The sequence below is a fragment of the Otolemur garnettii genome, unplaced genomic scaffold (genome assembly GCF_000181295.1).
Source record: "Otolemur garnettii isolate 467f Iridium unplaced genomic scaffold, OtoGar3 scaffold00181, whole genome shotgun sequence".
Taxonomy (NCBI): domain Eukaryota; kingdom Metazoa; phylum Chordata; class Mammalia; order Primates; family Galagidae; genus Otolemur; species Otolemur garnettii.
Window position 1 is genome coordinate 2,987,586 of NW_003852576.1, and position 21,584 is coordinate 3,009,169.

At 39.0% G+C, this 21,584-nt stretch overlaps 1 protein-coding gene across 1 annotated transcript in view; it reads left to right on the forward strand.

The window, feature by feature from the left end:
• Window positions 1–21,584, forward strand: part of SLC30A9 (solute carrier family 30 member 9) — a 73,162-nt gene that overhangs the window by 2,475 nt on the left and 49,103 nt on the right. Inside the window, exon 2 of the mRNA XM_003800701.3 lies at window positions 8,639–8,806. Coding sequence (XP_003800749.1) covers window positions 8,639–8,806 — 168 coding nt within the window. The remainder of the gene's footprint in view (window positions 1–8,638; window positions 8,807–21,584) is intronic.

The following is a 21,584-nucleotide window of genomic DNA, read 5'->3' on the forward strand; positions in this document are numbered from 1 at the left end:
GGGCCCGGGCTGGATTCGAACCCGCCACCTTAGGTGTATGTGGCTGGCGCCTTAGCCGCTTGAGCCACAGGCACCGAGCCCATAATGTAAAATTTAAAATCATTTAGAAAAAGTTATTAAGTTGGATGCATGAGAAAAGAAAAGACTATTTGAAGAACATTGAGGGAAAGAAAATCATCAGTTTTGATGTTTTTCTTTGTCAAGGGATACAGTTTATGCTTCTAAAATACCTCTGTGGCTAGGAAAAGCTCATAAAGAATAAGGAGAGGAGGCAACCTGGAGGAGTTGCTTGAATACTTAAAAATGAGAAACACTTTTAAAGACAAAAAAAGGGAGGTATTCAGGCTTGGCGCCTGTAGCTCAAGTGGCCAAGGCACCAGCCACATATACCAGAGCTGGCAGGTTCAAATCCAGCCTGGGCTTGCCAAACAACAGTGACCACTACAACCAAAAAACAGCTGGGCATTGTGGTGGGCGCCTGTGGTCTCACCTACTTGGAAGCTTGAGGCTCTGTCTCAAAAGAAAAAAAAAAAAGGAGGTATTCTAGAGCTGCACTATCCAGAAGAAATATGAGGGGTAGGCATCTAATTTTGTGCTGTTTAGTGGGCATCTTAACAAAAAGTAAAAAAAATAAAATAAAATTAATAAATTTTACCAAGTATATTCAGAATACTTCAGCATGTAATATCAAAATTATCGAGATCTCTTACATTCTTTTTTTTTGTAGTAAGTCTTTGAAATCTAGTTAAAATTTAAACTAACAGCAGATCTCTTCAGGTGCTTAAGAAATAGGGACCACTCTGTTGGATAGTGTAGTTATAGAGTTAGCAGTATCTTTTATTTTTTATAAAGAGTTTTTATAAACCAGTGTCTGTTCCTGTGGAAACATAAAAGAAGTGAATAAGGAGTTCATAGAGAAGTTCAAGTGGCCAAAAATGTGCAAAAATGTTTCATACTCATTAAAAAGTATAGACACGTAACTTGAAAGGATATTGGTCTTCACTGCCTATCTCGTAGTGGCCGAGTTTTTAGTATTGATGATATACCCCGTATTGAGGGTACAGGAAAACAGGAACCCTCTTACTTTTGATTGGGAACATAAAAGGTTTATGGCAGGGGTCCTCAAACTTTTTAAACAGGGGCCCGGTTCACTGTCCCTCAGATGGTTGGAGGGCCGGACTGCAAGCCCCAGGACAGTTGGCTGCTAAACAGGACAGGTAGCGGCGACAAAAACACCTGGTGCCAGATAAATGTCCTCAGTGGGCCGCAGTTTGAGGACGCCTGGTTTATGGGATGGGAAGTCTTCTGATTTCAAAATTTTTTTTTTTTAAACACCAAAGGAGGCAAGACAAACTTCATCTTTCTCTGCTGTACCCTTTTAATAAAAGCATTTGTTTTATAAAATTTGGATTTAGTCAAAAGACCACACTTAAGGAACTGGAAGGCCACAACTGGCTTTAAGCCTGCAGTGGGCAGTGGACCTAACAATTTCTCTTAGAGGGATTTACTTTAAAGGAATAATCAGTACATTTAAAAATGTGTGCAGAAATTCATCATAATAATAAATTTATAGCTACAAAGATTTGGAATGGAAATATGTTATGGTACATTTTTTGAGGGCTGGTGAAACCTATATATGCAACCATTTCTTTGAAAAGTAAGTTAAGGCCAGGCGCAATGGCTCACGCCTATAATCCTAGCACCCTGGGAGGCCGAGGCAGGTGGATTGCCTGAGCTCACAGGTTTGAGACCAGCCTGAGCCAGACCGAGACCTGGTCTCTAAAAATAGTGTGTTGGGCACCTGTAGTCCCAGCTACTTGGGAGGCTGAGGCAAGAGAATCACTTAAACCCAAGAGTTTGAGGTAGCTGTGAGGCCATGGCACTCTACCGAGGGCAACAAAGTAAAGCTTTGTCTCAAAAAAATAAATAAAAGTAATTTAGAAGAATAGGGATATGGCAAAATATTCTTGATGTATTACTAAGTAAGACTGTAGGAAAAGTACAGTAAGACTATATACTATGGCATTAACAGTGGGTTTCTCTAAAAATTTGCTCACCTTATAATCTATAGTAAACATATACTTCTGAAATAATAAAAATGTTACTTAGTTTCAATAGTAAGTACAATGTATCCCCCCACCCCCACCTCCAGCACAACAGCTGAAATCATTTATTGTCAAACCAAGCTGACCATCCTCAGGCCTTTAGGGCTGCTGGAGTCCTGGGAATCTTACAATGCATTCTGCTTGATCCTGGTCTTCTTGAACTTGACATTCATGCATTTCCAGACCTCACCTGTAGTGCGGTCTGCTTTGGTGACCTCACTCAAGTGGAACGTAGAGATACCGGGCAGGGTACACAGCACATACTGTCTAGGCCCCTTCTCTGCGGTGTTTCCATGGAGTGGTAGGCTCCAGAGCCGAGGGAGGACATCCAGCTCGTTCACCTCCCCCAAGCGCTGGGTAAGGGTCAGTGGAAGTCAGGTCATTGAAGGACAGTCAGTCCAGCCCAGGCTCTCTGGGTCTGCTAGCTGCTGTGAAACCATCTGGTTGAAGTCTTTCAGGTCATTGTGATTCAGCCACAGGGACTGGGTCAGTGACCTCCTGGACTTTGAGTGCTTCAGTGGTCGTAGCCTATAGCCCTCCCTGTCCTTGGCTCCTTGCTTATCAGATCTTGGAGGGCATGGATGCTTCTGAAGGAGTCAGGAGGGGACTCCTGCCCTGAAGCATTCGTATAGTCCCATTTGCTCCTAGTTCCCATTTGCTCCTAGTTCCGGCCACCATTCATCAGGGGCAAGCGTTTGCCCTGGGTGTCTGGGTGTGGCCAGCAGCTGCTTCCTCTCCAGCCTCAGCGTCTCACTATCTCTGGGTCACACTTATGAAACTCCATGGCAGCTGTCTGCATCCTTTCTTTAAAAAAAGATTCCTTTGACTTTGCATGGAGCACGTTTTTTTCACGCATTTATACCCTGCCTCATTTGATGAAAATTTGTGATGGGAAGATGCTTCTTTAAGTACTGTATACCTAATTAACAGATATATACTTTTTCTTAAATCTGAGATTAATAGAAGTATAATTTTAAAATGAAAAATACGAATTAACCTTATGTATATTATCCTGTCTCTAATCTGCTTGTTTTTATTACCGTAAGAAAAGTAGACAGAATTTAACTTTTATCCCTGCAGAAGTCCTTCCCCCTACTTCTTTTTTTTTTTTTTAAGAGACAGAGTCTCACTTTGTTGCCCCAGGTGGAGTGCTGTGGCATCACAGCTCACAGCAACCTTCAGCTCTTGGGCTTAGGCAATTCTCTTGCCTCAGCCTACTCAGTCCCGAGTAGCTGGGACTACAGGCGCCCACCACAACGCCTGGTTATTTTTGGTTGCAATTTGGCCGGGGCCAGGTTTGAACCCACTACCGTCTGTATATGGGGCTAGCGCCCTACTCTTTGAGCCACAAAATGCTGCCCCACAACTCTTAATAATTAGGAGCATTGACAGTTATTAAAACCATTTTGGCAAGCTGGCAGCAAGATTCTGTGTAGATCGAGTTAGTGATAGAATTTCTTTTACTTATAAAATGAAGCTGACTTTAATGTGTGCCTCGTAGGGTTTTTACAAATGAGGATCATTCAGCAAATAGGTGCCAGGCATTGTAGTTGCTGGCAGTGTAGTGCTGAATAACATGGACACAGTATCCACCTTTATTTCACCAGAAATCATTAAATAAGTCTGAAGTGCTGTAAGAAAAACAAGCAGGATGATGGGCTAGAAAGTAATCAGAGAGGCCACTTCGTATGTGGGCCTAGGACTCCAGCTTTTCTGAAAAGTGATGGCTGAGCCCAGGCATGAGAGATGAAAATGAGCAAGCTAAGGGCAGCTCCATACCAGTGATTTTCACTGATCTCATGGCACATTGGAACCTACAGTTTATGTTGATCAAAAAAAAAAAAAAAAAGAATATACTTCCTGTGTTTGAGCTTTGTCTGAAAATAATGTAATTGACAATGTCTAATTAAACACACCTAGGAGCCTCTCAGGGCACACACGTGTGTTGCGGCATACGGGTTGAAAGTCCCTGATCTAGACTGAGGACAAAGAGGAACCACACAGATCCAACAAGTGGTATTTAGGACCAGATAGAAAACTGCTGTGTGCTGAGGTAGGGTGGGGTAGTATTAAAGGAAGTTTGAGCGTTATTATAGTCTGTTATTATAGGTCATAGTCTTTTAAAAAAGGGCAACATTTAAAAAACGTCACTCTGACTATGGAGAATGGGTTGAGAAGGGGAAAATAAATAGCGTAAATAAGGAGATCAGGGGGCTCTTACAGTTATCTTGGCAAGCAAGATTGTGGTTGGGTCATGATAGCGGTGAAAACTGAGAGAAGTAAATGGATTTGAGATACGTTTTCATGTATAAAATGTAATGGTATAGATAAAGTATTTAGTACTTGCTATACGTTAGATACTATAATTATTGTTTGTGCTTTTTCTAAGCAAAGATCAAAAAGGAGATTAGGGAAGGCAGGAGAGATATATGCCAACCAAGATGCAGTCCAGAAAGTTGTTAGCACCTCCTATAATTTCCTGGCGCAAAAAAAAAAAAGGAATCCCTTTCTCTTACTCTGTTCTTTTCTGGAGAAAAATAGTAGTCCTCTAGACTTAACTAGTCTTCTAGATAATTTGAGATAATAGACCTTCCTGCAGTTTTGGTTAGCCAGAAGGATTAAAATAAACTAGAAATAGTTGATGTGTTATTAGACTATATTAAAAATTGTGGTGATGATGTTAATAAGACCTTAATGAAGTTCCAGATAATTTAGCAATGGATATATTTTTAATTTCTGTTTTTATAGGTGTGTGTTCATTCAGTAGAGACAGGGTCTCACTCTGTCACCCAGGCTGGAGAGCAGTGGCATAGTCATAGCTCACTGCACCTTGAACTCCTGAGTTTAAGGGATCTTCCCACCTTGGCCTTCCAAAGTACTGGAATTATAGGCACGAGCCACTTTGCCTGGCCTTGTAGGCATTTTTTAGTACAGAAAAGTATAAGGTATAAAGTTTTATATATGTGTGTGTATATATATGTATACAAAATAATGAATAATCCAGGTATTTCACCAGTCACATTTTTATTCATTTTTATTTTTAATTTTTATTTTTTTTAGAGACAGTCTCACTTTGTTGCTGTAGGTAGAGCGTCACAGCTCACAGCAACCTCTGGCTCTCGGGCTTAGGCGATTCTCTTGCCTCAGCCTCCCAAGTAGCTGGGACTACAGGTGCCTGCCAGAATACCCAGCTGTTTTTTGTTGCAGTTTGGCCGGGGCTGGGTGTGAACCCCCCACCCTCGGTATATGGGGCCAGCGCCCTACTCACTGAGCCACAGGCGCCACCCACCAGTCACATTTTTAATAGTTAAAATCATACTATAGTGGTCTTCTGCTTTTTAATAATGCAGTATTATGAGTGTTTTTCCTTGTTATTAAGAGTTTTTAGTGAATACCTAATAAAAATATAGGGAGGATCTGCCATAACTTAATCATTCTTCTATTGGGGAACCTTTAAGTTATTTCTGGTTTCCCCTGTGGTAAATAACACCATGAAGAATCATTGTCTTTGCATTCTACATTGTGTATTTCAAATTCATACTTAGTAACTGCTTTAAGTAATAAAAACAATTACTTGGTTTTTTCAAGGTCAGGGAATTAAGTTGGAAAATTCATCCTAGAAAAAGTACTATATACTTCATTGCTGAATATCACTGCATTCACCTTTGAAGAACATCCCTGGGCCATCTGGTGACCAAAGTAATACTCAGCAATAAGATTTGCAGCACTTTTCCTAGGATGAGTTTGTGAACTTAATTCATATGATGACGTGATGCAGCTCTAATGGCTGTTCCAGAAAGAGAGTTCCAAAATGGTTTTGTGTGTAGCTTCCCAGGAGGAGGTCGTCGTCCTCATGAAAAGAACCTGAATGTGGGTGGAGCCTTTACATCCATTGATTCATGGAACATATAGGAACATATATCATGGGAGTTCATTCAGCAAAATTCATACTAGGAAACTACCCGAACAAAAATCAAGGGCAAACAACATAGTTTTGTCAACACAAAAATTGCAGTTAAAAAAAAAAAAGACATTTTGTAGCTTAAACGAGACTTAAAAAGCATGTGAATCAGTAATAGTATGAGGACTTTTTTTTGGAGCTCTTCACATAGAAACTGGAAAAATAACATTGTAATAACTAAAAATTTGAATTGAGCATATTTGATGATATTAAGGAAATTTTTTTACTTCTAGTCATGTGGTTGTATTAAAGAAAGTTCTTTTTTTTAGTTTTATTTTTTTTTTGTAGAGACAGAATCTCACTTTATTGTCCTCAGTAGAGTGCTGTGGTGTCATAGCTCACAGCATCCTCCAGCTCGTGGGCTTAGGGGAGTCTCTTGCCTCAGCCTCCCGAGTAGCTGGCCTGCCACAAGGCCTGGCTACAAGAAAGTTCTTATGTACTAGAAATACATCGTAAAATTTTTATGAATGAAATTACATCTGAGATTTGCTTCAAATTAATATGAGGGTGGGAGATAGTGGTATAGGTACAGATAAGACAAGATTGACCATCAAGTAGTAATTATTAAAAGCAGGCAATGAATATGGGAAAGTTTATCGTACTGTTTTTTCTACCTTTGCTTATGTTTGATATTTTCTGTAACAAAATATTTTAAAAACTAAAGGAAACGTTGAAAAAGAATCTGTCATCAAGTCATGGAAATAAATCATCTTCTGAGGAAGGACTTTTAGACTGTGAAGTACGCCCTCTTCAGTATGTGGGGGAAAAGCGTTAATGACATGTCCTTTTTAGGTAATAATTACAAAAGACACTTTGAATAGGGCTGACAAGTCAGAACACCAGTAGCTGTAGTGAAGAAGATGGTTTTCTCGAGTGTGAGTTTCTTAGGAGAATCTGCTTTAACCCTTGCTTCACTAATTAATTTTACTAATAGGCTTCATATTTTAATGTGCAAAAATCTTTATTATTTTACTTGGTTTATTAGCCTTTAAGAAATAGGCAAAAATGATCCAAACTGTACTATAAATTATGTTATGTATAATAATATATCATGACATATATATAATACTAATATACTAAAGTACTAATACATATAGTATTTTGCCAAGTAAATGAAAGAGTAAGTTGACATCAGGATGTTTTTTAAGAAAAGTTGCAGGCTCAGCGCCTATGGCTCAAGTGGCTGAGGCACCAGCCACGTACACCTGAGCTGGTAGTTTCAAATCCAGCCCGGACCTGCCAAACAACAATGATGGCTGCAACCCAAAAATAGCCGGGTGTTGTGGCAGGTGCCTGTAGTCCCAGCTACTTGGGAGGCAGAGGCAGGAGAATCGCTTGAGCCCAGGGAGATTGCTATGAGCTGTGATGCCACAGCACTCTACCCAGGGCGACAGCTTAAGGCTCTGTCTCAAGAAAAAAAAGAAAAGAAAAGAAAAGTTGCAAGCATGAAACTTCAGTGAATACATAACGTTCCCTCTTGTTCCTCAGGCTCTTCAATTTATCTTCCAATGTTCACAGTAACTTACACTCCCGCTGGATTCTCAGAGCCATTAAGAGTTTTGCCTTATTTCAGAATGCATATATCTTTATATGCATGTGCACAACTTTTTTGGAAGATTATTACTAAGCAGTTGGAAAAAATTCCTCTTAAATACTCAGCCCCTTCATTCTTGCAAAAACTTGACTAGGCGTAGGGTGATGCCTATGGCTCAAAGGAGTGGGGCTGATGGAGGTTGTGGGTTCAAACCCAGCCTCAGCCCAAAACTGAAAAAAAAAATTGACTATATATAATGATATAATTTTATTGTTTCACTTAAAACTTTAGAAAATACATTATTAAATCTAGATAGGATTTTCAAGTTCTCAGAAAGGGGAATTCTCAGTACTCAATAGCATAAAATAAAAGAGAAAGAGGGTCACAGGAGAGGAGAGACAGACATGCTTTTCTACCACTTGGGTCGGTGCAGTTGTGGAATGTATTTTCCTTCTGTGCGTGAACCCTCCAAAGCCCACAGGAACCCACAGGCAGCAGCTGAAGTGCTTTGTAATTAGTCTTCTATTCTTCCCGCAGTTAAAATTCCTATATATTGGGGCATCTCACCAAATGTTGATCTAATTATCTGATTTAAAAAATCAGTGGTAGTATGAATGACTGATTAATGTAATTTACTTATTGATTTCGAAATAAAAGAGGAATAGAACTCCAGCTACTGGAAGGAGGATACCAAATAATTTTGAATAGGAAGGCCTTCCAACCTTCCTTCCCAGAGTCCTCTATTCTGAAATGTAATATACCATTTTTTTATTGCCAGCAATCAACAAACTAAAGTATATCTGTTATGTGTTAGATGTCTTTCAGAATAGCTGAGTAACATTAATGTTTCATTTGACTTTTTATATTATTAAAAGCTTTCATAGAAATAAATTCACAAATTGGAGAAAATAGGAATATTGTCCTTATTCTTTCTTTACTAAAGGCAGTTCCTGTATATCTAGGGGTGAGTAAAACATGGCCAGTGGAGAGGGTGGCAATTGTGCATTAGTTTAAAATTAAAATTTTTTTTTCTTTCAGGATGGCAGAATTTGGTGACATTTGGAAGCTTTTCAAACATGGTTTCATGTAGTCCTTCATATGTTTGTATACTCAGTCAAGTAAAGTCGTATTCCACGAATATTCAGAAAGAAGGACAAGGATCACAGTCTCTCAGAGTGGAAAAAGTATCATCTCTTGATGAAACAGGTATGTATACATTTTTTTAAAGCATTTTTTCTGTACACTGTATAAAATTATTTATTTGGATGTTTTATAGAAATTTGTAAAACTTTCTGGTTTTTTGGTTTTGGGGTTTGTTGGCGTTTTTTTTTTTGAGACAGAGTCTTACTGTGTCACCCTCAGTAGAGTGCTGTGGCGTCACAGCTCACAGCAACCTCAGACTCTTGGGCTTTGAGTCCCAGGTAGCTAGGACTACAGGCACCCGCCACAATGCCCAGCTATTCTTTTTGTTGCAGTGGTTGTTGTTTTAGCAGGCCTGGGCTGGGTTCGAACCCACCAGCCCTGGTGTATGTGGCCAGCGCCCTACCCACTGGGCTACTGGCACCGCCCCTGTAAAACTTTCTGAACTGATGTTTTCCTTGTGGGCAGCAGCTACTAAACTGCTGATTTAGTTTCTTTAATTGTACTGTTTCTTTTGACTGAGCTTTGGCAAGTTCTATTTTTTTTTCTAGAAATTTATTCACTTAAAATGTATTTAAATTTATTGGCATGAAATTAATATATTCTCTGTCTGCTCTGTCAGTAGTATATGTAGTTGATTTTTTTCCACATTCCTAATGATATTTGTCTCACTGTCTTGCTTGATCTTGTCAGAGATTAGTCTTTTATGTTTTTTCCAAGGTTTTTTTTTTTTTTTTTTACTTTGAACCATTATATTGTATGTTTGTTTCCTAATAGTGTTTTTAAATCTGTGGATCTACCTGAATCTTTTGATATCTTTTTTTTTTCCCTACTCTTTATTCATGATTTTTATCCTTTGATCTTCCACAAAGTATTGGAGAAATTATTCATCCTCCAAGCCTCAGGTCCATGGTCCCTCTCCCCCCGCCGTCTCCCCTCTTCCTTTCTCTTGGCAGCTCTTTCTGTGGCCTCTTGGTACAGTAGCTCCCCTGTCCACAGGAGTTAAGTTCCAAGAGACTTTGTGGATGTCTAAAACTGGAGATAGTACTGAGCCCTGGTTATGTCTTGCCCTGTAGTACCAGAGTTGATCTGTCCTGCACATTTTATGCCCTGGCACCTCCTTTGCACTTTAATCTTGTGATATCATCACAGTTAACATGGATTTGTATTCCATACCATTTACTGTATACTGTAAATTGTATACCTACTCTGTCTCTGAAGGTAGAGTGCAGTGGTGTCCTCATAGCTCACTGTAAACCTCAACTCCTAGGCTCAAGTGATCCTTTGCCTTAGCCCTGAGTAGCTGGGACTATAGGCATACACCACATGCCTGGTTAATTTTTCCAATTTTAGTAGAGACATGATCTTGCTTTTGCTGAGGCTGGTCTCAAACTCCTGAGCTTAAGCAATCCTTCTGCCTCAGCCTCCCATAGTGATAGGATTACACACGTGAGCCACTGTGCCTGGCCACAATAATTTCTACTCTGATTGTAGCTTCCTTTTTGCTGTTATTGGTGTTTGTTCTGTCATTCTTTTATTAACTGTCAATTAGATACTTTGCTCATTGATATTGAGCCTCCTTTCCTTTTTGAAATAGGCATTTGAGTCATAACACATCCCATAAGTTTAAAAAAAATTTTTTAAATCCCAAAACATTTATTTCCATAGATTTTTGAACATATCTCACAAGTTTTGATATGTAGCATTTTTATTTGTAGTTCTGAATATATTTTTATTTCCATTGTGATTCTTTGATTTTTGTTGTTGTTGTTGTTGTTAAGGTGTGATTTTAAATTTACAGATGGATGGAATTTTTCTAATTATCTTTTTGTGTTAAACATAATTGTATTTTATAGGATGTGGTCTGTGTAATTCAGTCTTAAAATTTGAGTGCAACTTTTTTGGTTTTTTGCTTAGTCAGTTTTTCTAAGTGACTCTTATGTGCTTGAAAATAACATGTATTTTTAATACCTGTAAATTCTGATTTTTAGTTTTGCTGTACAGGTCTGTATCCTGTTTTTTAAATTATTACCAAGAGAGATGTTAGAGTATCACACTCTGATGGTAGATTTGATGATCTTTGTTTGGTTTTTTTTTTTGCAGTTTGGCCGGTTCCAGGTTTGAACCTACCACCTCTGGTATATGGGGCCAGTGCCCTACTCCTTGAGCCATAGGCGCTGCCTGATTTTAATGGTCTTGATCAGGCAGCCTCAAACTATGGACTGTGGGCCACATGTGGCCGGGGGCCCGCAGTCCAGCCTTCCAACGGTCTGAGGGACCGTGAACTGGCCCCCTGTTTAAAAAGTTTGAGGACCCCTGCTCTGTTTTTTTTTTTGAGACAGAGCCTCAAGCTGTCCCCCTGGGTAGAGTGCTGTGACATCACAGCTCACAGCAACCTCTAACTCCTGGGCTGAAGCAAGTCTCCTGCCTCAGCCTCCCAAGTAGCTGGGACCACAGGTGCCCGCCACAACGCCCGGCTATTTTTTTGGTTGCAGCCGTCATTGTTGTTTTGGTGGGCCCAGGCTGGATTCGAACCCGCCACCTTAGGTGTATAGGGCTGGCGCCTTAGCCACTTGAGCCACAGGTGCCAAGCCGGACCTCTGGTCTTGACAGTCATAGAGGTCTGTAAATTTTTCCTTTTTATATTTTGAGGCTTTATCATCAGATACATATGACACTGATGAATTCTCTCTTTTGTCATTATATAGCAACTCTTTCTCTCGTGACATCTCCAACAGGTTATTGTTGTTATTATTATTATTATTATTATTCTTTGGTTAGTATTAGTGTTGTATAATTTTTCCCATCTTTTAACTTTTTGTCTTTTAATTAGAAATTTGGGTTGTTTACATTTACTATAATCACTGCTCTTTTGGGGTAAATTTCTACCATTTTATTTCTTTTTTGCCTTAAAATTTTTTTTCTCATTTCATCATCCTGTCTCCCCCATTTGCATTCTCTCTCTCTGTCTCTCTTTTTCTCTATCATTTGGAAGTTTTATCTTCTGTATCTGTACTTTAAAGTCTAAAGATAATTTATTACTTTTATTCTTTAAAATATAAAGAACTTAGACTGCTTTAACTCTGATCACCTCCCTTCCAACTTCTGTTACTTGTTAGCAGGTATTTTGTGTCTCTTCTGCCCTTTTCCTTCTGTAAAATTATATGTATTTTTTGTTTAGATTTATCAGCAACCCTAGTTAACCACTTACGTCTCTGATCTTTCTGTCTGATGTGCATCCTATTGAAGTTCCTATTGAGGATCTTTTTGTGGTAAAGATACCTTTAAGATGTTATTCCAGGGTAGTGCCTGTGGCTCAAGGAGCAGGGCGTCAACCCCATATACCAGAGTTGGCGGGTTCAAACCCAGCCCTGGCCAAAAAAACTGCAAAATAAAAAGATGTTATTCCAGTGTCTTTTAGCCTCCACTCTTGCTATTGAGAAGTCAGACAGCATACTTTTATTACCTTTATTTTGAATGTCTTTTTCTTTGTTAAATGACAGATTTACTATGAAGTGACTACGTCTGTATTTCTTTGTATTTATCCTGCTTGAACGATTAGTTGGGTTTCTTGGATCTGAGGATTGGTATTTTCTTGTAATTCTGGAATTCTACAGTTCCCTGTCACTATCTCTTCAGATATTATCTCTTTCCGTTTCTCTGTTACCTCCTTCTGGAACTTCAGTTAGAAATGTCTTGAATCTTCTGTTGTTTTCCGTGTCTGCAGACCCCCAGATTGTCTATTTCTTTATCTTTCTTACCTACATTCTAGATTATTTCCTCAGGTCTACCTAGTTCACTGATTTCTCTTTAGTTACCTCTAATTTGCTGGTTGTTTTTGTGTGTTAGGTTTTAATTTCAGTGGTTGTATTTTTCATTTCTAGAAATTGTTTTCACATTGCTTGGTCATTCTCTTAGTCCTTATATTTACAATCTTCCCTTTTATCCCTTAAGGCATGTGACACATACCTATTTTATGTTTTGTAACTGAAAAGTCTGCTATATAAAATTGTTTTGGTTCTTACCACGTTATAATTTTCTTCCCCTTCCTTTCTGACCTTATTCGTTATACCAGATCTATGTTTTATAACTGTGAGTTGTTCATTTTTCATGCTGTTTTTGTATCTTGAAACTAATGTTTATCTGGATTGAAGATGCTTTTCTGCCTTTGGGGGCTTTGCTTTTGCTTCTGTAAGCTGCTAAGGACACAGCTTGGGACTATATTAAGTTCTCCGTTTTATATTCATATTGTGAATTCAGATTGTTTACATCTGTGAGAGTTGACTTGTCCGTAGGATTTTCAGGGCAGTACTGCCTCTTCCCCACTATTTCACATCAGAGTAGAGACAGGCCTGCCTCCTTGTTCCTTTCTGTGTATTACCTATTTCTAGTTCATAGTTACAGTAGCTTCTTATCTTGGTGTCTCCTGTTAGACTCCCCATTTTGAGCAGAATCTCATCTTATTCTCTGATCTTCCTTGCCCTTTGCAGCTGTGGAGACAGAAATAAGCTCAAAGAATACAAGCTTCAACAGAAATCATTAAGAGAAAAGTTATATTTTTGTAGAGGTCCGGGTTTCACTTTGTTTTTGCCCTCTGTGGATCATTTGTTGATCCTGATCACCTCCCTAGATTAGCAATGTGTTTAAAAAGATTTTGTTCAGGGTACATTGAAAGAAAGCATTAAAAGAAGTTTTTATTCATTAATTTACTCAAGAAGTATTTATTGAGCACTTCTTATATGGCAACAAATAAGAGTGACTCTTTGAGTTATATTCTTTTCTTTACTAATGCAAAAAATTAAGCAAACAAATACTGTCCTGGTACATTTAAGTCCGCCCTCCATATCTGTGGATTCTACCTCTGTGGATTCAACCAACCAAGGATCAAAACATATTTGGGGGATGGTTGTGTCTGTATTGAATAAGTACAAACTTTTTCTTGTTATTATTTCCTAAACAATATAGTATAAGAACTAATTATATGGCTTGGCGCCTGTGGCTCAAGTGGCTAAGGCGCCAGCCACATACACCTAAGGTGGCGGGTTCGAATCCAGCCCAGTCCCACCAAACAACAATGATGGCTGCAGTCAAAAAATAGCCAGGTGGGGCGGTGCCTGTGGCTCAAAGGAGTAAGGCAGTGGCCCCATATGCTGAAGGTAGTAGGTTCAAACCCACCCCTGGCCAAAAAAAGAAAAAAAAAATAGCCAGGCTTTGTGGCAGGCACCTGGGAGGCTGAGGCAGGAGACTGTCTTGAGCCCAGGAGTTGGAGATTGCTGTGAGCTGTGATGCCACAGCACTCTACCCAGGGGAATAGCTTAAGGCTCTGTCCAAAAAAAAAAAAAAAAAAGAACTAGTTACATACTATTTACATTGTGTTAGCAATTATAAGGAATCTAGAGATGATTTAAGATACATGAGAGGATGTAGACATGTCATGTGCAAATACGGTACAAGGGACTTGAGCATCCCTAGAGTTTGGTATCTGCAGGGATGTCCTAGAACCAGTATCCCACAAATACTGAGGGATAACTGTACTGTGAGAGGGAAAATCGACAGTGCCACAGGAGCTCATGGGAGGGGCATTTATCCAAGTCTTGTGGTTAGGAAAGTTTTCCATAAGGAAATGATATCTAATTAGCGACAGGAAAGGAAATAGGTATTGGTGTGGTGAATGGTGGAGAAAGGAGGTGACATTGCCTGGACCAGTGAGTAGAAAACCTGGTGATAGGATTTGGTAGTCTTGAAAGTACAAACAGTGAAACTCAGAAGGTAAGCAGTAGTCAAATCTGGCTCTTTCTTGTTCTGGAGTTTGTAGGTAGTGGGGAATAAGGGGTTTATTAGAAGTAGGGGAAGTATTTGATCAGATTTGGGATTTTATAAAGATAACTAGTTAGAAAATGACAAACACTGCGAAGGAGGGAGACTGAAAGCCGTAATAACAAATGAGGGTCTAGACGAGGGTAACAGAAATGCCCTTTTAAAGGTATAGACGAATTTAAGAGATTAAAGAGCTGAATAATTAGGACGTAGTGATTGAATTTGGAGGCTGAAGGAGAGGGTTAAGGACAGAGAGTGGTTACTCTGTTGGCCGACTCTGTAGACAGATAGCTAGAGTATATTTGAATGAGACGATGATGGTTTGGTTTTAGATGTCTGAATTGTAGGTGCCTGTGAAATGTCTTCACAAATAATGCAGTGACGTAGGTGTTTGAGTTTCCAGTGAATCTACTAGTCATGTAAGATACTGTACAGCTTGTGGTTTTGTTTTTTATTTCTTTTCACTTTGTCACCTTTGGTAGAGTGCTGTGGCATCATAGCTTGCGGCAACCTCAAACTCTTGGGCTCCAGCATTGGGACTTCAGGCACCCACTATAAGGCTTGGCTATTTTTAGAGACGGAGTCTTGCTCCGGCTCAGGCTGGTCTCAGAACCTATGAGCTCAGGCAGACCACCGGCCTCGGCCTTCCCGAGTGCTAGGCTTGCAGGCCCCTGCGCCTGGCCTGATATTATACATCTTTTTGTTTGTTTTTTGAGACAGAGCCTCAACCTATCACCCTGAGCTGCGATGCCATAACACTGTACCAAGGGCCACATAGTAAGACTCTGTCCAACTTAAAAAAAAGAAAGAAAGAAAAGAAACTACCAAGCTTGTTCTCATCACAGGGCCTTTGCTATAGCTGCTTTCTATTTCCAAGGTGCATTTCTTCACAGGCCTGATCCCTTCTGGTCATTCATATCTTAGTTTAAACGTCATCTCTGCTTAGAAGCCTTTTAAAATTATTCAGTCCAAAGTAGCCACCCATCCGATCTTTAATTCTGTGCATAGGTAGCACTTACTTCTGATTGGTAATTTTTGATACTTTATTTCTTCGTCCCGCACTTGTTTGCAAGCTCCATGACAGCAAGAACTTCAGTGCCTAAAGCAGTAATTTGCTCATGGTGGGGTCTTAATACTTGTAAATAAGTGAATGCATAGTGTTCTAACCTGGAGCTAAAACTTGAGGAGTTTTTAGCTATGCACAAATGCCAACTGAAGCTGCGGGTGTGTTTGAGACAGTGCAAATGAGTATTTAAAGTGAAGAAATAAGATTATCTGGTGTAAAATCCCCCAAATGAGTAAGGGACAGGTGGAAGAAGAAGAGCAAAGGAGACTTGAGGCGTGGCTAGAGAAAAACCAAGGAGTATATGGTGTCTGGAGAATGTTTTAAGAATAATAAACATTTCAAGGCTGATCTGGGTGGCTCGTGCTGGTAGTCCAACAGTTTGGGAGGCTGAGGCAGGAGGATTACTTGGGACCTGGAATTTGAGACCAGCCTGGGCAATGTAGATAGACCCCCATCTCTACAAAAAAATATTAAAAAATAGCAAGACTATATGTCATTTAGCTGGGTGTCTTTCACATAGGAAGAATTCATAGCTGGCTTGAGAAACCTGTGTTCATGTTTATGATCCCTGTTTTTCATTCTTTTGCCCTTTGCCACTTCCTCCCATTGGGCTTGACTGTGCAGTGCTAGCCAGAGGGAAGTACTGGGGTAAATGTCAACAGGGAGTTCGATATTAGCAGATGAAGGAGTGAAGAGTATAAGCAAAAAGAAACAGGTGATGAACTAATTAAGTGTAAAATATATTATAATGCTCTTTTGAGGTGATCACAAAAATATTTAATCTTAGTTTCATCATACAGAATCTTTGAAATTAAAATCCATGACTAAGTTTCTTTTTTGTGCTGACTAAAATAAAAATGTTAGTTTATTTTCTTATATTAAAAATACATTGTTTATTGACAGGTTTATTTTGGATTCAATTCTTCAAGATTTGCTTAGGCCAAATTAGATTTTGTTCTTTTTGGTTTTTTTTTGAGACGGAGCCTCAAGCTGTCCCCCTGGGTAGAGTGCCATGGCATCACAGCTCACAGCAACCTCCAACTCCTGGGCTCAAGCGAGTCTCCTGCCTCAGCCTCCCAAGTAGCTGGGACCACAGGCGCCCGCCACAACGCCTGGCCATTTTTTGGTTGCAGCCATCGTTGTTGTTTGGCGGGCCCGGGCTGGGGATTCGAACCCACCACCTTAGGTGTATGTGGCTGGTGCCCTAGCCGCCTGAGCCACAGGCGCCGAGCCCAAATTAGATTTGTTAGCCGTCAGATAGACAGCAAGTAATTGCTTGATCGAAAGATAATTTGTATATTTAAGGTTTGAGACTGAGTTTTGAATAATTCAAATGACATGATAAAGTAAGGAACAGCTCATTAAGAAGCAGAGACTTGCTAAGAAATCCTGAAATTTTTAAGTAGCATTCAGATGTTTTAAATTTTAGTAAAATTAGTTTCAATTTTGCTAATGACAGCAGATGTGTGGCAAACAGCCAGGGTTTGAGTTTAAAACAAATATGTAGAGATATTCATGGATAAAATGTTGGGTTACTTGTTGGAATCATAAAGATTCTACTCCATTAGTGCAGCATAAGTTTATTAAGGTGGTGGTGTCCAAAATTAAGTATTCCCCATGTGTTTGAGCCATTTACTAGCAATCCTTTTTGTGCCTTATAACACTGTATATTTAGTAACGTGTAGTGAGAAGGATATCCAGAAATATCTGCCTTAGAGCAACTCGTTTATGTGATTTGGTCACATGACGGATCATTCTAGAAAGAGAGGCTGTTTCTGAGCTTTTGGCAGATTTTAGTTGTTCATGCACTGGGGGAATATGGGAGGCTTATTACTCCCCCTTTGCCCTCCTGTTCCCCAAAGCAGAAGTTTAAGAAGCTGATATATAAATTCTGTAGATAAAGTTGCCTTGGAATTGCCTACTGGGTAGCTAGACCAAAGTAAACTCATAATAATCATTTAACTCTTTAGTGTCAAATGTTATAAGTTGGGGTTATTAATTAAACAAAAATGATGCCGATATGCCATCATGCCCTGCTTAGGATTTGGTTAATAGTTAAAATAAATCCTTTTTAGATTTTCTTCACATTCTTTGGGTATCGAAACATAATGTCCTATATTAAGTCATTTTCTCAGGGATTTTCACTGAAAAATTATAGTCAAGAAATATACTTAAAATTACATGTAAAATTTTTTTGCTTTTCTTTCAAAAAGAGTTTTCCGTCTGTTTTTTTGTTTGTTTGTTTGTTTAGAGACAGAGTCTTACCTGCTAAGAAAGCCAACAGAATCAACAAATAGGAAATAATTCCAGATGAAATGAAAATAACAGCCTGAATTGCTTAAAATAAGTTAAATACCTTCAAAGGGGTAAATGAAGGACTCATGTTCATTAAAAAGAACAAGAAGTTTTAAAACAAACTAGCAGAAATAAATCCAAAATAAATATGAAAAGGAGACAACTAGAAATCTTAGAAGTGAAAGTGTAGTCACTAAAGTAAAAATTTAGTAGATTAAGTACTCATAGTTAATTGGAGAATTAGTAGATTGTAATTCCCTCTGAAGGCACATAGGAAGACAAGCGTTTCAGAAACTTTAGTAGGCAGCATGAAGCATTTGTTTAGTGGGCATTTCAGAGAGAAAACAGAGAAAGATGAAGAAATAGGAGAAAAATAATAGGTAAGAATTGCTTAGAATTTGAGAAAAACATGAATCCTCAAATCAAAAGTATTTAGCAGGATAAGTAAAAAGAATCTACCCCAGACACCTTAGAGAAACCACAGGTTTAGAAACCGGAACAAGGAACAAGGCAACTTAAAGCTGACAAAGAGGAAAGTCAGTGCTGTTGGTCGGGTTGTTGATCTTTTGAAGTGGACCTTTTATCTGCTTTAAGATACAGAAAATGTATTGCAGTGATTTGGAGTATATCCTTGAAAGAGTAAGAGAAAAAAATGAATGCTACCCTAGAATTTTGCGTTCACCTAAATAATCATTCTTGAGTGAAGGTAGAAATAAGAACATTATCGTGTATATAAAGATGAATTTCACTTACCAACATACAGTAAAAAAAATTATTTATTTCTATAAAACTCAGAGTAAACCCAGACAGAAGAAGGGGTTAGATACTAAAGAAACAATGAAGAACAAGAAACAGATAAAATGTATTGCTTAAAATTAGCTATGAGGGGTGGCGCCTGTGGCTCAAAAGGGTAGGGCCGGCGCCATATATGCCATAGGTGGTGGGTTTGAACCCAGCCCTAGCCAAATAAATAAATAAATAAATAAAATTAACTATGGATAATAAGAAAATAAACTTTTAGTATTAAATGCTAAACCTTCAATCAAGAGGAAGGAAGACAGACGTTGTCAGTGGTTAAGTTTTCTTCTTGTTCCATAGGAGGATGGAGATACATATATTGAATAGCTTTATAGATGGGTAGAAAGAGTGTAAGATAGTATGTATGTTAAATGAAACAGTAGAAATATAATCTTAGAAATTCCAAACCTGTAATTGGAGGCTAGGGTAGAAGAAAGAATCAGAAAACTTTATCAATATAACATATGGCAGGAAAGATGAAATAAAAATAAAAGCAAAGAAAAAAAGATGGAAACTGAAAGCAGACAGTAGGCTAGCAGAAGTCTAAAGTACCACAGTCAAGTGGTCAGACTTCATGGCACTCTGTACCGTTTAAATGCACCCATGTTCTAACCGTGAAAGCACAGTTAATTTCTATTTCATCACATGTGTTAGAGTCTTGCCTTATATTCTGGAATCCCAACCGTGTCATCTACTTAGAGACTTCGCACTTGAGATTATCCTCTTAATCTGCTAAACAAACATGTCCTCCCTCTGTGCTATGTCATTTCCATCTCTATCTAAAATGCAGTCAACCCTTCCTTGATTCCGTTCTTCTCTTCAGCTCCTCCTGAAAGTCCTAAGACTGCTTCCATGTCATCTCCCGTTCTCTCCTCGGCTTACTGCCTGCATCCTCACTCTTCTGCTGAAACTGCTCTTGTCAGGAGGTTCCAGGTATCCCCATGTGGCTAATTCTGCATTCACTTCTCTTCTTTTTTTTCTCCCTGTGAAAAATACTTAAATACATAGAGGCAGTGTAGGAAAGTGGTTAAGAACATAGGCTGAAGGCCGGGCATGGTGGTTCACGCCTGTAATCCCAGCACTCTGAGAGGCTGATGCAGGTAGATTGCCTGAGCCAGGGCGAGACCCCTCCTCTAACAACAGCCGGGCATTGTGGGGGGCGCCTGTAGTCCCAGCTAAGTGGGAGGCTGAGGCAAGAGAATCGCTTTAGCCCAAGAGTTTGAGGTTGTTGTGAGCTATGATGCCACAGCACTCTACCAAGGGTGACAAAGTGAGGCTCTTGTCTCAAAAAGAAAAACAACAACAACAAAACAGAACATAGGCTAGTGAAAATGACGTGGGTTTCAATCCTGGCTGTACTTCCATGTTTAAACTAGTAGCTGTGTGACTTTGGGGTAAGTTACAAAAACCTCACTATGCCTCAGTTTCCTCATAAGGAAATCCTGGCTGTGCAACTTTGGGGAAGTTAGAATAATCTCTCTGTGCCTCAGCTTCCTCACAAGATGAAGATAATAGCACTTACCTCAGAGGAATTTTGTGAATATTAAATGATACACACAAAAAGCACATAGGACAATGTATGGCACATGTTGAATGCACAGTAAGTGTTAGCTGTTATTAATAAACTCTGAAATGTTAGCTGTTATTAATAAACTCTGAATGAGATATGAGTATAAAGGAAAACGTTTTAAAGGTAAGATTTTCATTACAATATATTTTAAAGAATATTACAGTGTGTATGTAGGAAAGCATAATAAAATCAATACTTTGGAATTTACCATTCAAGCTTAGAACTTTACCTTCTTTTTTTTTTTATTTTTTAATTTCAGGTTAATGTACAAACAGCCAAATCTCAATATTTGAATTTGTTAGATAGAATCCCTCTTATAGTTACATCCTGTACCCAAAAGCTACAGGACGTAATGCCACATACCCCTACAATGTGCCATTCAGTGGGAGCACACCAAACCCTCCACCCCTCTCCCCTCTCCTTCATTTCACCTCCTCCCAGCTTAAGCTGAAATGAGTTTTTTCCTTTGGGCATGCTTTAGATCATCTACTGGCTTCATGTTAGTATTGGGTACGTTGGATATTTGCTTTTCTATTCTTGTGATACTTTACTGAGAAGAAGGTATTTCACCTCCATCCAGGTTAACTCACGAGATGTGACCTCACCATCTTTTTATGGCTGAATAGTATTCCATGGTATACGTGTACATATACAGAAGTTTGTTCATTCGTTCCTGAGTTGATGGGCATTTAGGTTGTTTCCATGTCTTGGCGATTGTAAATTGAGCTGCAGTAAACAGTCTAGTATGTCCTTATGATAAAATGATTTTCTTTCTTCTAGGTAGGTGCCTAGTAGTGGGATTCTGGGGTCAAATGGGAGATCCAATTTGAGTTCTTGGAGGATTTTCCATACTTCCTGCCAAAGAGGCTATATTAGTTTGAATCCATCCACCAACAGTTAAGTGTTTACTCTCTCCATGTCAGCACCATCATCTGTAACTTTGGAATTTTGTGATGTGGGCTAATCTTCTGGGATTAAGTGATATCTCAGGGTGGTTTTGATTTGTATTTCTCTGATGATTAAGGGCGATGAGCGCCTTTTCATGTTTCTTAACCATCTTAACCGTGTATCTGTCTTCCTTGGAGAAGGTTCTGTTCATATCTCTTGCCCAGTGATAGATGGGAGTTTTAGCTCTTTTTTGTTGATTAGTTTGAGTTCTATATACATCCTAGTTATCAAGCCTTTGTCAGATTTGTAAAATGTAAATATCCTTTCCCATTCTGAAGGCTATCTATTTTCTTTGATTGTTGTGTCCTTAGTTATGCAGAAAAGAACTTTACCTTCTCTTTTTTTTTTTT